Source organism: Amphiura filiformis, chromosome 4, assembly GCF_039555335.1.
Source record: "Amphiura filiformis chromosome 4, Afil_fr2py, whole genome shotgun sequence".
NCBI classification, from domain to species: domain Eukaryota; kingdom Metazoa; phylum Echinodermata; class Ophiuroidea; order Amphilepidida; family Amphiuridae; genus Amphiura; species Amphiura filiformis.
The window spans coordinates 48,245,196-48,258,924 of record NC_092631.1 but is presented as its reverse complement, the minus strand read 5'-3'; the positions used below and the strand labels follow the sequence as shown (position 1 = coordinate 48,258,924).

Here is a 13,729-nt window from a genome sequence, read left to right as displayed (position 1 = left end):
TAATAAAATTCGACTATGGTATAGTCTAACCTTTAATTCTGCTTATTTTCTGCTAAGTGCAAATTTTAACTGCTTTCGAAGGTAGACTGTCTGCAAAAGATTGTATGGCACTGCCACAGATCAGACTTGCATTATGAAGTCAGTGCGTTATCAGAATGGTATTGAAAATCGCTGTTTGTTAACTTTTATGGAAACTTTAAAATAACATGCAACCAATGAAGCAGATTGATACATGTACTAATTGAAATTGGGCTATTCCATTTAAAATGCACTCCCCCCTGTGTAAGATATCATTGACATCTCCAGTTCCAGTTGCACCTTATGTGCAATTCAGCTGGAAATATTTGCTAGTTTTTTGTTAACCCACCTGCCGATCTAACATTGCCTCTGATTGGTCAATTACTTGATATATTCACTTTAATCACCAATCAGAATGGAGCTTTGCAATTAATTCACCCCAATTTTTTTGCATGGTGAAATTATTCTAACAATGTTGCTGATTGGTCCAATTGGTAAAGAAAACTTCTTTTTGGCCAATCGGCAGGTAGTTCTCATGGGGTTAAATTCCAGTTGGAAATTGTTGAATTGTATGAAATCCAGTTGAATTTTATTAATTTGGCCTCAAATAAGAATATTTTGATTGGAATTCCAATACCTTTTCCCACTTTTTATGAATTATTTCAAATCTTGAATTTAACTATGACATGTCAGTCTGCATATTTTTCTCACAAACTGCATATTTTTTTTATTTGATCCAGAACAAGTTGAAGAAGACTATGAGATACCAGCAATAAAGTTTGGCACTTGCTTATCGGCTGCAGACCAAAAGAAATATGCTACAGAAATCATGCAGTGGGAAAAGCAGTTTAAAGAGTTCAATTATGTGTATGCAAAATGCCCCAACTGTAACTGCCGTAGACGAGGCATGGAATCATTGGTGAATCATTACAAGGAATGCAGTACTAAACAGGTATACTTTGATCAGCTCGTAATAGGCGGGCCTTATAACATCGCGGATTGATATCAATATATTTTATTTCGAGAATTGTCTTGTGACATCTCACCAGAAATATCATGATTTATTAATGCAAGTCCAATACTCTATCTACTTTATTTAACACACATAATATAGACCAGACAGGTCAACAATATCACTCTTTAACGTGGATCTACTTTTTGGCGTAGTGGTAAAAGCCTAATAATTCCCGCCAATTACAAGCTGATCAAACTATAGACCACTTGACATCATTGTTTATCAACAAAGGTGAGGGATTGGTCTTTCGATATGCTCGAACGAACCGCTTCACTGTTCAATGGCTTTCTTGTACTATATGAAATGTGGTGGGAGATTTAAAATACACATGCCCTGAGCAAACTACGATGCGCACACATACTGCAGGGCAAAGAACAATGGAAAGTGCCATAATGCGTGCGCATACTGCCGGGCAATGACATCACATGTCAAGTGGTTATAGGAATGGATTTTCAAAGCTGTGAATGCACTTGTTATTTTTGGTTTTTGTGGATGAGCGGATGTGTGACGTCATGATCAAACAGTTGTTTGATGTTGGTCATTGTTCCTTGCTAGATTGCTAGGCAATACAATGTATTTATATATCATGTTTAGTTTTGTTGATAATTCAACTTCTTTCAAATTAGAAAAAAAAATTGTGTTTATAAACACTGCCATACTCATGTATTATAATGGTCAAGCAGTCTACTTTCAAGAATTTTGCTGTGATATAATGTACATTTGATTTGATTTGTTCGGTTTTGACAACCCTGGATAACCCAAGAAAGCCTCTATTGAAGCTTATTTCCATTGGGGTCCATTTGAACACCGGGACGGGTTAGGAACAGTCAGGGGTTAACACCCTACTCTTTTCAAACTGACTGCGAGATACATGTACAGGTATGGCTCTCTGTATACGGGACCGACGGCTTAACGTCCCCTCCGAAGGACGGAGTACTTTCATGATTCATTTACCCAATTCTAAATGAACCACTTGCTTGCTGGAAGCATTACATATGGCTTAACAATAGACTTTGTGACAAATTCAGGTCTAAAATTTGAATGGCAGGCCCTATTGTTATGCCAGATTGTCCTAATATATATTATAGATAAAGGAATAAATTATGAAAAGCTTTGTTTATATTAAATGAGCATTTGAACTGATCCATTGTCTGGAACACAATATTGGTTTTCTTTGTTTTACAGCGTACTTGCCAGAAATGTGGACAACCATTCACAACATTTGCAGGATTTAAGTATCATATGATGTCAGAGCATTTAACTTTGGTAAGGAATCACTTGATTTACTCCAGACCTGTATGTTTCCTCTTTTTAGCAGATTTCAGCTTTTATTTTGATCCAAGTTTTTATTTGTAGCCCAATTAGAACCATTTTACCCCAATTTTCGCTGTTTTTCAGCGTCACAAAAGGTTAGTTTCAGGTCTGTAATACTCTCTCTCTCTCTGGAATTTTTGGCGCAAACATTCCTCAAATTCTCTATTTTATAAAACATTACAAGTAAATCATCCTCAGTGCTAACTGCTAGCAAGCATTGTACGTTAACCATGGTTTCCAAATTTGACAACCTAGCCGAATAATAAAAGTAACAAAAGTACTTTGTGCCATCTTTAATTTCTTGTGAGATTCAGATTGTTTTCATATTTGACATCGCCCTGCACTAAAACGTTCACATGGTACCTACGCATTGAACCATATCATGCTGATCACTCGCAGTTGTAAGATTAGTATCTTTGAAAAGAGCGGTATTGTATTCAATCTATGATTGCAGACATACACAGGTGATGAGTGCAACCTGCTTGTAGTGCAGGGCGATATAGTCAAAATTGTATTAATCTATTGCTATGGTAGTTAATCCGATTTATTACGTCTCTTCTACGGCGAATATATATACATTAATAGTTATATATAGTTGCATGAGTATATCCATGTCTGCATATATGGGTATATAATTATACAAGATTCTATTGTGGCCACCTGCACAAGTACACTATTGCCAAGGTATTGGGCTGGTACTGTGTAGTTCCAGGGGAATACCAGTGCAGTGCCACTGTAGGTGGGTCCTGTGCAGTAGCAGCATTCTTACTGTGTTGGTACTCTGTGTGTATCAGTTAGGTACCTCGGTAACAGTGTACATGTGCAGGCAGGGTCAGTAGGAAGATTGTATTGTAAATCTTCAATGTTTGGCAATATTTTATTGTTATGGTTACTTTTTTGCATAGGTTGATGCTTATGGGAACGCTAAAAAAGAACAACCCTCTCTGCAATATTTGATGCAAAAGACAAAACGATTAAAATGTCAGGGTGAAGGATGTGAGAGAAAATTCAGCAGTATTCAGGGCTACAGAGATCACAGCCAAACATGTGGGAAAAACATTAAGTATGATTGTAAGGTAGGTGTCCACCAGGGAGATACGCTATGAGCCAAAATGGGCTATTCCAGTTGAAATCCATACACCCCCTCAGGGACTGTCTTTTGAAATTTGCAGGCGAGCATTAAATAGCTCTTCTGGAGCCTTCTAGGAGAGCTGTTAAGAGCATTTACAATAGAATATAAATAGAGAATAGTCAACTTAGGAGAGCTAAAATCACTCTCCTATATCAGATTTAAGGAGAGCAGTACGAGAGTGATTGCTCTCACTCACCTCAAAAGGCAGTCCCTGCCCCCTGTGGAAGACATGACCTTGATCTTCCAGGATTAGGCAAATGTTTCATTGGAGGTACATGAAAACTAATACCTATAATCCGGTTAAATTGATTTTTCAAAGTAAAATGACAATATAATACATCCAAAGGGCCAGTAAAATGAATGAGGTATCATTGGAGCTGCAATAGGTATCCAATATTTTAAGTGCCACGGCAATCCACTACTAAAAAAAATAGGTACAAAAATTCATATCTTTCGTTTTTTAATTGATTTGGTGGCTTTGCATATTGTTTCCACAGGGTTTTCTTCATCTTTTGACAATAATTGTTTGGCAAAATGTCCCTAGCAGAAATTCTATACAGCAAGAAGTGTATCAAAAGTGTATCAAAGTGTATTAAAACTGTATCAAACGGCAATTTGATACAGTTTTGATATACAAAGGGTGTATTGAAAATGTATCAACTGAAAATATAGGGTATCAAAACTGTATCAAATACCACCTAACTGTATCAAAAATGTATCAAAAGTGTATCGAATTTGAACTTAGTTAATTTTGGCCATGCTTGTGGTGTATCAAAAGTGTATCAAATTGGACTTTGCAGTTTTTCAGTGTATGTAAAGTGTATCAAAATGAACTTTTTGGTGCTAGATGTATATCAAAATTGTATCAAATTGGACTTAGTCAAATTCTGGCTGCATACAGTGTATCAAAAGTGTATTAAATTGGACTTTGCCTGTTTTTTAGTGTATGTAAAGTGTATCAAATTGAACTTAGTTACTAGATGTATATCAAAAGTGTATCAAATTGGACTTAGTCAAATTCTGGCTGCCTACAGTGTATCAAAAGTGTATCAAATTGGACTTAGTCAAATTCTGGCTGCCTACAGTGTATCAAAAGCGTATTAAATTGGACTTGGTTTATTTTGGGTGGCTAGAGGTATATCAAAAGTGTATCAAATTGGGCTTTCATAAACTGACCTTTTGTAGTGTATCAAAACTGTATCAATAACTGATCACATGTCTAGATAATGATGCATCATTTTCAAATTTGCCCATGTGGCATGCATGCAGTTAACACCAGGATTTGCATTTGGAAATGTACTGTATTTTAGAGCAAATTATGGTGTTTTATTTATCATGATGAAGATACAAACATGATTGTAGACTGCACATTAGGTTACAATGTAGTTGTAATCAGGGACTGTGATTAAAGAGGAAATATCTGACTTTGTTCTGATAAGGTAAGCTTACTTACTATATATTATATATAGGGCCTCTATGTATTCAGCATGAATATAGCACATGCCTGTATAGTAGATCTTTTTTTTGTTATTGGTAGCCTTTTTGTCTCTTTATTGAGGGTAACAACTTCAGTGACAAGCACTGCTTTCCAAGCAGGCCCTCTGATGTATGTATGTTCCATTTTGGTTGGGTTTTGCTTCTTTTTTGCAATACTTTCTCACACATTTATCCTAGTGCGTTGTAATTTTGAACGTTGATAGGGGAAAGTGCATTGAGCTGCTCCGTGAGGGGGGGAAGTGCTAGAGGTCAGCATTGGCAGTAGAGGGCAGTGTTGAATTTGAGCTTGATTAGACTAATTTCAAAATTTGACATTTGACCCCTTCACTTTGGGGTCAATACTGTTTGCAAATATGTTTAGATCATGTAAGGATAATTCTTGTTGAATTTGAGCTTAATTGGACCAATTTTGAAATTTTAAAAACTGTATCAAAAGTGTATAAAAAACTGTATCAAAAGTGTATAAAAAACTGTATCAAAAGTGTATAAAAAACTGTATCAAAAGTGTATAAAAAACTGTATCAAAAGTGTATAAAAAACTGTATCAAAAGTGTATAAAAACTGTATCAAAAGTGTATAAAAACTGTATCAAAAGTGTATCAAAAAACTATCAAAAGTGTATCAAAAAACTATCAAAAGTGTATAAAAAACTGTATCAAAAGTGTATCAAAAACTATATCAAAAGTGTATCAAATGGCATGTATCAAAAACAGGGCGGTCCCGCTGGCCAGCATTAGAATTGGAACGCTGATTTGATACAGTGACATATTTGATACACTTTTGATATGATTATGTATAAAATGTGTATAAAATGAAAGGATAAGAATTTCAATGCTAATTTGATACAGTTTAAATTTGAACGCTCATTTCATACAGTGACATATTTGATACACTTTTGATATAATTATGTATGAAATGTGTATGAAATGAAAGGATCAAAATTTCAATGCTAATTTGATACAGTTTAAATTGGAACCCTGATTTGATACAGTTACATATTTCATACACTTTTGATATAATTATGTATGAAATGTGTATGAAATGAAAGGATAAAATTTGAATGCTAATTTGATACAGTTTAAATTGGAACCCTGATTTGATACAGTTACATATTTCATACACTTTTGATATAATTATGTATGAAATGTGTATGAAATGAAAGGATCAAAATTTCAATGCTAATTTGATACAGTTTAAATTGGAACGCTGATTTGATACAGTAACATATTCGATACACTTTTGATATAAATTATGTATGAAATGTGTATGAAATGAAAGGATAAAAATTTCAACGTTAATTTGATACAGTTTAAATTGGAACCCTGATTTGATACAGTTACATATTTCATACACTTTTGATATAATTATGTATGAAATGTGTATGAAATGAAAGGATAAAATTTGAACGCTAATTTGATACAGTTTAAATTGGAACCCTGATTTGATACAGTTACATATTCGATACACTTTTGATATAAATTATGTATGAAATGTGTATGAAATGAAAGGATAAAAATTTCAACACTAATTTGATACAGTTTAAATTGGAACCCTGATTTGATACAGTTACATATTTGATACACTTTTGATATAATTATGTATCAAATATGTATGAAATGAAAGGATACATTTCATTTGATACTTTTTGATACATTATCTTGGCATTTGATACACTTTTGATATGTATAAAATGTGTATGCAATGTTAATTTGATACAGTTTTGATACATAAAAGTGTATGAAATGAGGGTTCCAATTCAAATACTTTTTATTTCATACATTTTTCATACGTATCAAAAGTGGTGTATCAAAAGTGTATCAAATTTCAGCCAGGGGTCTCTATTCCCAAATAAATAACATAGTTCAGTTTAGAAATTTATTAATATTAGACACATAAAAGTATATTTAAAAACTTCACATCTATAATAAGAAAAGCAATAGGAAAATATAAAGAAGCAGAATAACAAACGCACAGAGTGCTTATTTCTCTGTGATGCTTGTTGCTAGAGAAATAAGGGAATTTGAATCAATGACTATAAATAGGTAACCTGATAACATCTATCATTTCAATCTGCGTGTTTCTACTGGGGAACGGCTGGCGGGTAATGCGGTTTAGTTTAGAGCGTTACCAGTTAATGTGCTCAGTGGAAACGGATCGGTTCAGAGTGATGCGGTGTGGACACCCGGCAACCGTGATCCACCTCGAGAGGTAGACCATGCGGTGTGACACCCGGTATTTCTGAATTCGAATCAATGACTATAAATAGGTAACCTGATAACATCTATCATTTCAATCTGCGTGTTTCTACTGGGGAACGGCTGGCGGGTAATACGGTTTAGTTTAGAGTGTTACCAGTTAATGTGCTCAGTATAAACGGATCGGTTCAGAGTGATGAGGTGTGGACACCCGGCAACCGTGATCCACCTCGAGAGGTAGACCATGCGGTGTGACACCCGGTATTTCTGCCAGTGGAAACAAACGGTTAACGGTTGCCGGGTGTTGAACTTATTTTATGTACATTTTATGTATCACATTGTGACCTTAAAAGCAGCTTGGGGATCAGGAAAACATTTTCAGTACTTCCGGTACACACCACAACCCTTATTTTAAGCATCAGTAGAAACGTGCTGGCTGTTGCCTGAATCGGATTGTGGGTTTCTAGGTAATACCGGGTAAAAATACAGAGTGCTCAGTGTAAACACGCAGAATGTTATCAAGCCTTGATATCTCAGTGGTATAAGCATTGGCTTAATACACGGGAGGTCCCAGCTATAATCCCAAGTCAAGAGATGATTTTATTTCATTTCTCAGCCGTCTTGAGGGAAATATTATTTATTGCGAAATTCCTAATATGTGACCGTACAGCACGAATGGGCCGTAAATTCCCTAAATTGTATTCTGAGTAACAGTGTAAAATGTGTATGAAGGTTGTATTCATCGGTAACTTAAGCTGGTGCGACATCTATCTCATTTTGAGTGGATAATAAGCTTCTACCTTAGATGCCTATAGAATTTTTAATAGTGCTGGTCTTTGTTTGTTTTGGCTAAATCCTGTTCAAGTGGTGGGTTACCAGGCAATGTATTTTGTATGAGCTGGTATGTATAACCAACAATTAACAATGAGAGAACTTTCTTAAACCTCGTTGACTTGGGGATGATTTGAAATGACCGCCAATTATGACTGTTTGATATTTATTGCCAGCAATGTGGAAAAAGAGACACATGTAGAAACAAAAGAAGCTACCATTTTGTTGATGGAGCAAAGTTTAACAAACCATAACCCTGGATTCTGGATATTGTTTGAAGTTAAATGATATACCATTTTAAAGCTTATGATGTATATTTTCTAGACACAAAATAAAACAAAATTGACCGGAGGAGTAATTTACGGCTCATTCGCCGTGTCGGGTCACACACCGTCGACGTCCTATACGATAAATATAAATTTAATACTCCGTTGGTGAGCGACGGGCGAGTGGTAGTGAGCGACAGGCGAGTGGTATTTCACTGAATGCAAGAAAAGGAGTTCTATCTGATTGGCTAGCAATCGATCGCTTAGGTCGCTCAGTAGTCAACTACAAACTCATGCATTCAATTCGATTGAAATCGATTATTCTATTATTGACGAAGATAAAGAGCGTGATTGTGTGTCAATAATGTACATTGTATTGCAGCTGGATTTTACATGCATTCTTTTATATAAATTTTTTCTCAAAGAGTTGAATATGATCAAAATTTTTACTCAGGATTTCAAATTTTTTACCCGCAAATTGCAGTTAAATTGCGTTCGCTTTATAATCATTCACCCAACTGAAACTATAATACCAGCTCATTGTTCATTGCACAGGTAAAACAGACACAAGTGCAGTGTGTATTTAACCAGAGAAGATCTGATGTAACATAGTTGAGCTGTTTTCATTGAGTGTTATCTTGGTTTAATAGCTTTTAATGGGGTTTAAGTCCTTCAAAGGTCGTGGTGAATTCTACTGTAGACATGACTGCATCATGATTATTTTAAAGTCAACAACATTCAACAATATGATCACCGTGATAGTATGACAGTATCAGTACCGTGGGTGTCAGTGATCCTGGCCTGACACAGTAGAGAAACAAACAAACACGCCACACACATGGCACATGCATGCAAGGTAACATTGACTATACACTAATCAACAATGGTATTGATCCTGTACAACTGTTTGTGGTTTATTTACATTCGATTCATTTAAAATCCACATAGTAAACATTAATTTTGGCAAGAGTTTTCTCTCTGGAACGATGATGCATCAACTGGCTCCGCGTAATGAAAAGATCTAACATGATTGGTCAATTTAGCTCCGCGAAGCGAAAAGTAAGCTACGCGTAGCAGCTCCACGTTGTGGCGGTTACGGCCAGCCATAATTATACTGATCATGCGAAAATCGTAAAACATAGAATAGAAACAGTGTGGCCGGCTCTCAAAATCTCAAATTGTATGCATAGCCTGAGTCGCACAGCCTATCTCGAACAAAATCACCATGCGTAGTTGTTGAAAAACGTGAGGATTTATCGTACTACCACGGCAATTTTTAACACGAAGATATAGGGATGATGGCGGTGTGGGTCACATATGTGAAATGTATCAAAAAATTATTATAGAACTATTGTTTGATCCCTTCACATTTCAGATATGTGGACGATCCTATAAGTCAATACCAGGATTAAAGTATCATATGAAGGAGTACCATCCAGATCCAAAAAAAGTTGCAAAAAAAGTCGAAAAAGTTGAAGATGAGATGCCACTGAAACCAAGAAAAAGGAGGGCTGCAACAAGGTAATTAGGGATGGCTGCAAAACCCACATCGACTGTGTGCCCTACAGAACAAGCGGTTTAATCCCATGAGAACTACAGTGGCGTGTGCAGCACATTGAAAGTGGAGGGGGGGGGGCAGGTTGTTCAGTTCCCCTGAATGGAGTCTGATTAGGAGCAAATTTTGACGTTTTTAACGGTCCCCCGAATCGCCCGAATGACCAACAAAAGCCACTGCAGAACTACATGCTGATTGGCCAAAATAAATGTGTCTAATTTTGAACCAATCAAGGAGGGTATAAATAAGATCATCAGCAAATGCAAGTTATCAACCAATCAGAATTGCTGTTAGAGGGCCTGGAGTGTCCAGAGGGTTAACCTCATTCTATTGTTCTTAGGGAATATAGGTATTGTTTTTCGCTGCTGCCATGCATCTATCTCATATAACACAGACGACGACATCATCATTTCAAAACATACCCTTTCAGGATTTGTCCTTATCAGCAAAATATACCCCTAAACAGGTGTTTAGTCGAGTTTTGCAACCAAATGTTCCCCTAAATAGGATTTTACCTAAAAGATACCCGTAAACAGAATTTTATCTGAAAAGTACCACCCTTACTGGTTTTTTGATAAATAAACCCTTATAGTACATTTACCCGCTTTTACCACCATTACCCACTTTTTCTTATAGTACATGTTTTTGTTTATAATTTTCTAATATTTATGTTTGGGTGATGCTCCTGATGCAAAACATGTTAGGGAAGCACAATGTGAAATAGCGAGATCATTAAAATGACCCCTAAATGCACCAACTAGAAGTTTTAAAACAACCCTTTTTCTTAAAAACAGGCATTTTGGCCCCCCAGGATTCTCTGAAAAGAACCCTTGTTTTTTTTCTGGTCATGCAAGCACTGTGAAACTTCGAGTGGCTCCCCTGGGTTAATACCCTAGATAAAAATCTGAAATGCAACGAATTTAGGGCTGCATTAGCAACTCATGGATACTTGGATAGTCTCTAAGTTCTGTTAATATTTGTTCTTGTTTTTGTTCAACAGAGCATTACAGACATTGAAAGATATAAATGAGCAATCACACGCAATGGACAAAGAAAGGAGGAAAAAAGACAGAAATATTAAGGTAAAGTGTGTTTTTATTTATTAATCTTTTACAATTTTAATTAAGGGTGCACACAGGATCTTGGAAATTAATTGAATTTTTCTCATGATATCTTTTAAAGTAACTAAGGCAAGATATAAAAATATTTTTGGAAAGGGAGTGGTAAAGGGAATTCCACTGTAATCTTCGAAATTTTGAAAATATTACCTGTTTTAGATAAAGCTCCAAAAACATGATGACAGGGCAATGCCTTAGCTATTAGTTCAGCCTGCCCTCGGCATCATGGGAGAACAGTGTCTGAATGATTCACTCAATTAAATACATGGGAAATGTGATGCTCTCCAACCAATTCTTTTGTCAGTCAAGGCAGAACAAGTTTTGTTAAATGGTTGGGAGTCAAATTGAGGTGGGTGAAACAACCACTGTCAACCAGCCATAAAAGACTTGTTTGGAGATCTTTAATATTGGCACCAAGGGCCCACAGTTGAATATTTGTCCATGTTTGTACATGTAGGTATAAGAGCAAGGGAGTGTACTTGTAAGTAGGTAATTACACTCACACCCCCCCCCCCCCCACACACACCCCTACACACCCTTGTTTAATGTAAACACCTGCCACCAATTGACCACATCCTTTTACGATACAAATTACGTACAAACTTTTTATGTGTCTATTTCCCCTTACCATGAACGCGGTCAAGATTTTACTATCCAAGTGCGGACTTGGCCTACCCTGCACCAGCAACTGTGTTCAGTGGCTATAATGCATTCCTATGCAATTTAGATCTAGATATAGAAGCACTGTCTAGGAAATGTGGACATCCACATTTCCTGTGTGTCCACAGTTCCACAGAGATTCCTCATATGCTCTACTTTTAGCTATATGCTAAGTTCCAAACTGAAATTTGAAATTTGTATTATCCAACCGAGACCAGACACCAGCAAAGAAGACCATAGGCATCCTTGGCTGATGGGTGTCCAGGGGTTCATTGCAATTAACTTAACGAAGATTTGTAAGTCTCAAAATCATTCGTAACTTATGACGAGTAAGTTCCATTTCACTAAACTTACGAACTGTACCCTTCGTAAGTAATAGAGATTTACTACAGGGACCATTCGTAAAGTTTGGTCTAGTATTGGGTATTCGTAACTTTACGAATGGTAGATTGAGTTACGAAGGGATAAAGTTGAGTGAAATGGACCCCTGGGTTATGAAGCTATTTTTCATGGGTAGACAAAGCTACGTTGTACTTACACATAAATTGTATTATATGGTTTTGTTTCAGAAACTCTTTACTACTTTAGTGCTCCCTGAAGTCCCAGAAGATGTTATTGCTATATGGACAAAGGCCAAAGAAGAAGGAAAAGAATTGATGTGTGTACACAAGGGCTGCAAAACAACTTTCCCTGCTTTTGGATTATCCAAGAACCATTATCAGCAGTGTGCTTCAGTAAGTTCTATACAGCAACCTTTATATATGTTGATGATAATAATATTAATAATGATAATAATATTAATGATGATGATAATAATATTAATGATGATGACGACAACGTTGATGATGAGCAGGGACAGGCGATTTGCGCGGAAAAAAATAGCAAATTGCGCGGAATTGCGCGGAACTCTTTTTTCAGTGCAAATCATGTATACCTGCCCATAGGGAAAAAAATAGCCAATTGCGCGGAATTGCGCGGAAAAAAAGTTCCGCGCAAATCGCCTGTCCCTGATGATGAGCAGTATTTGAAGAGCTTAGTTTAAAAACTGCTTTTGTTGCAGACCCCCTTATATCAATGATTTTTTTGATGATTTTTTAATGTTTTCTCAAAATTTCTGAAGTGGATGTAAGGGGTTTTGAAACTAAGCTCTTCATTTATTAAAGTTCTGAACAGCAATTCAACAATTCTTTCTATGCCTTTGTACAGGAGTCAACTGTTGTTATTTATTTATTTATTTATTTATTTATTCTTTCTTTAACCAGGGTAGCCCCTTCAGTAACTGGTACTGATCTCCAAGGGGGCCCTGAGTGACAATTTACAGTACACAATATAACAAAATAAGTTGATAACAATTAAAAGCAATGCATGGAAGCAAAAGTTACTTAAATACAGTATTTACATTGTACATCAGGTCAAGTAATAATTACATTATACAGTAATAGAATAACATTGTACAAGTTTCACAATCAAATAGGGAGTAAAAGACAAAAAAAAATTTATAATAAATTTGTGGAATTCAAGAAATCAAAAATTAAATCAAATCACAATTTTGAAATACAGTTTTTAAAAGTATGAACGGTCATAGAATCATTGATGCATCCACACTTTTACAGTTAGCAGTAGCATATACGCAAGTCGCAAACGCAAGTTAGTGGAAGCGTGCATACGTGTTACATGTTAGTGTGTAGATTCGTCATGCCTGGAATATGTTTGCAAATACATGCTTACATTATTGAATTCATTATTTTGGAGGAAGCAGCTAAACATTACCGTTTTATTCTGTAGTTTTATTGTTGGTATCAACAGTTGTTTTGAGTGTATTGTTAAAAATCCAAACATTTTGCTTTGTAATGATAGATAATGATGGTAGTGTGACAGTGATAGGAGTATTGTTATTTCACTCCAGAAAATTGATTTCAATTCTATTCAAATTCAATTCTTTCTACACCTGGAGTCTTGCTATTCAATTCCAATTCAATCCACCTTGCTTTAGAATTAATTCAATTCGATTCCAATTCAATTTTTCAATTTCAGGATCATTTCAATTCAATTCCAATCCAATGCAGTGAAATTAACAACTAATCAATTTCAATTCAATTCTGAGCATTCATTTCAATTCCAATTCAAT

General features: G+C 35.7%; 1 protein-coding gene across 2 annotated transcripts in view; it reads left to right on the top strand.

Moving 5' to 3' along the window:
- The window catches only part of LOC140150987 (uncharacterized), a 69,028-nt gene that overhangs the window by 11,478 nt on the left and 43,821 nt on the right, over window positions 1-13,729 (top strand). For both annotated transcript variants that reach the window (XM_072173171.1, XM_072173172.1), the window contains exons 3-8: window positions 759-970; window positions 2,219-2,299; window positions 3,253-3,423; window positions 9,644-9,789; window positions 10,824-10,905; window positions 12,171-12,335. In XM_072173171.1, the coding sequence (XP_072029272.1) occupies window positions 759-970; window positions 2,219-2,299; window positions 3,253-3,423; window positions 9,644-9,789; window positions 10,824-10,905; window positions 12,171-12,335 (857 nt within the window). The remainder of the gene's footprint in view (window positions 1-758; window positions 971-2,218; window positions 2,300-3,252; window positions 3,424-9,643; window positions 9,790-10,823; window positions 10,906-12,170; window positions 12,336-13,729) is intronic.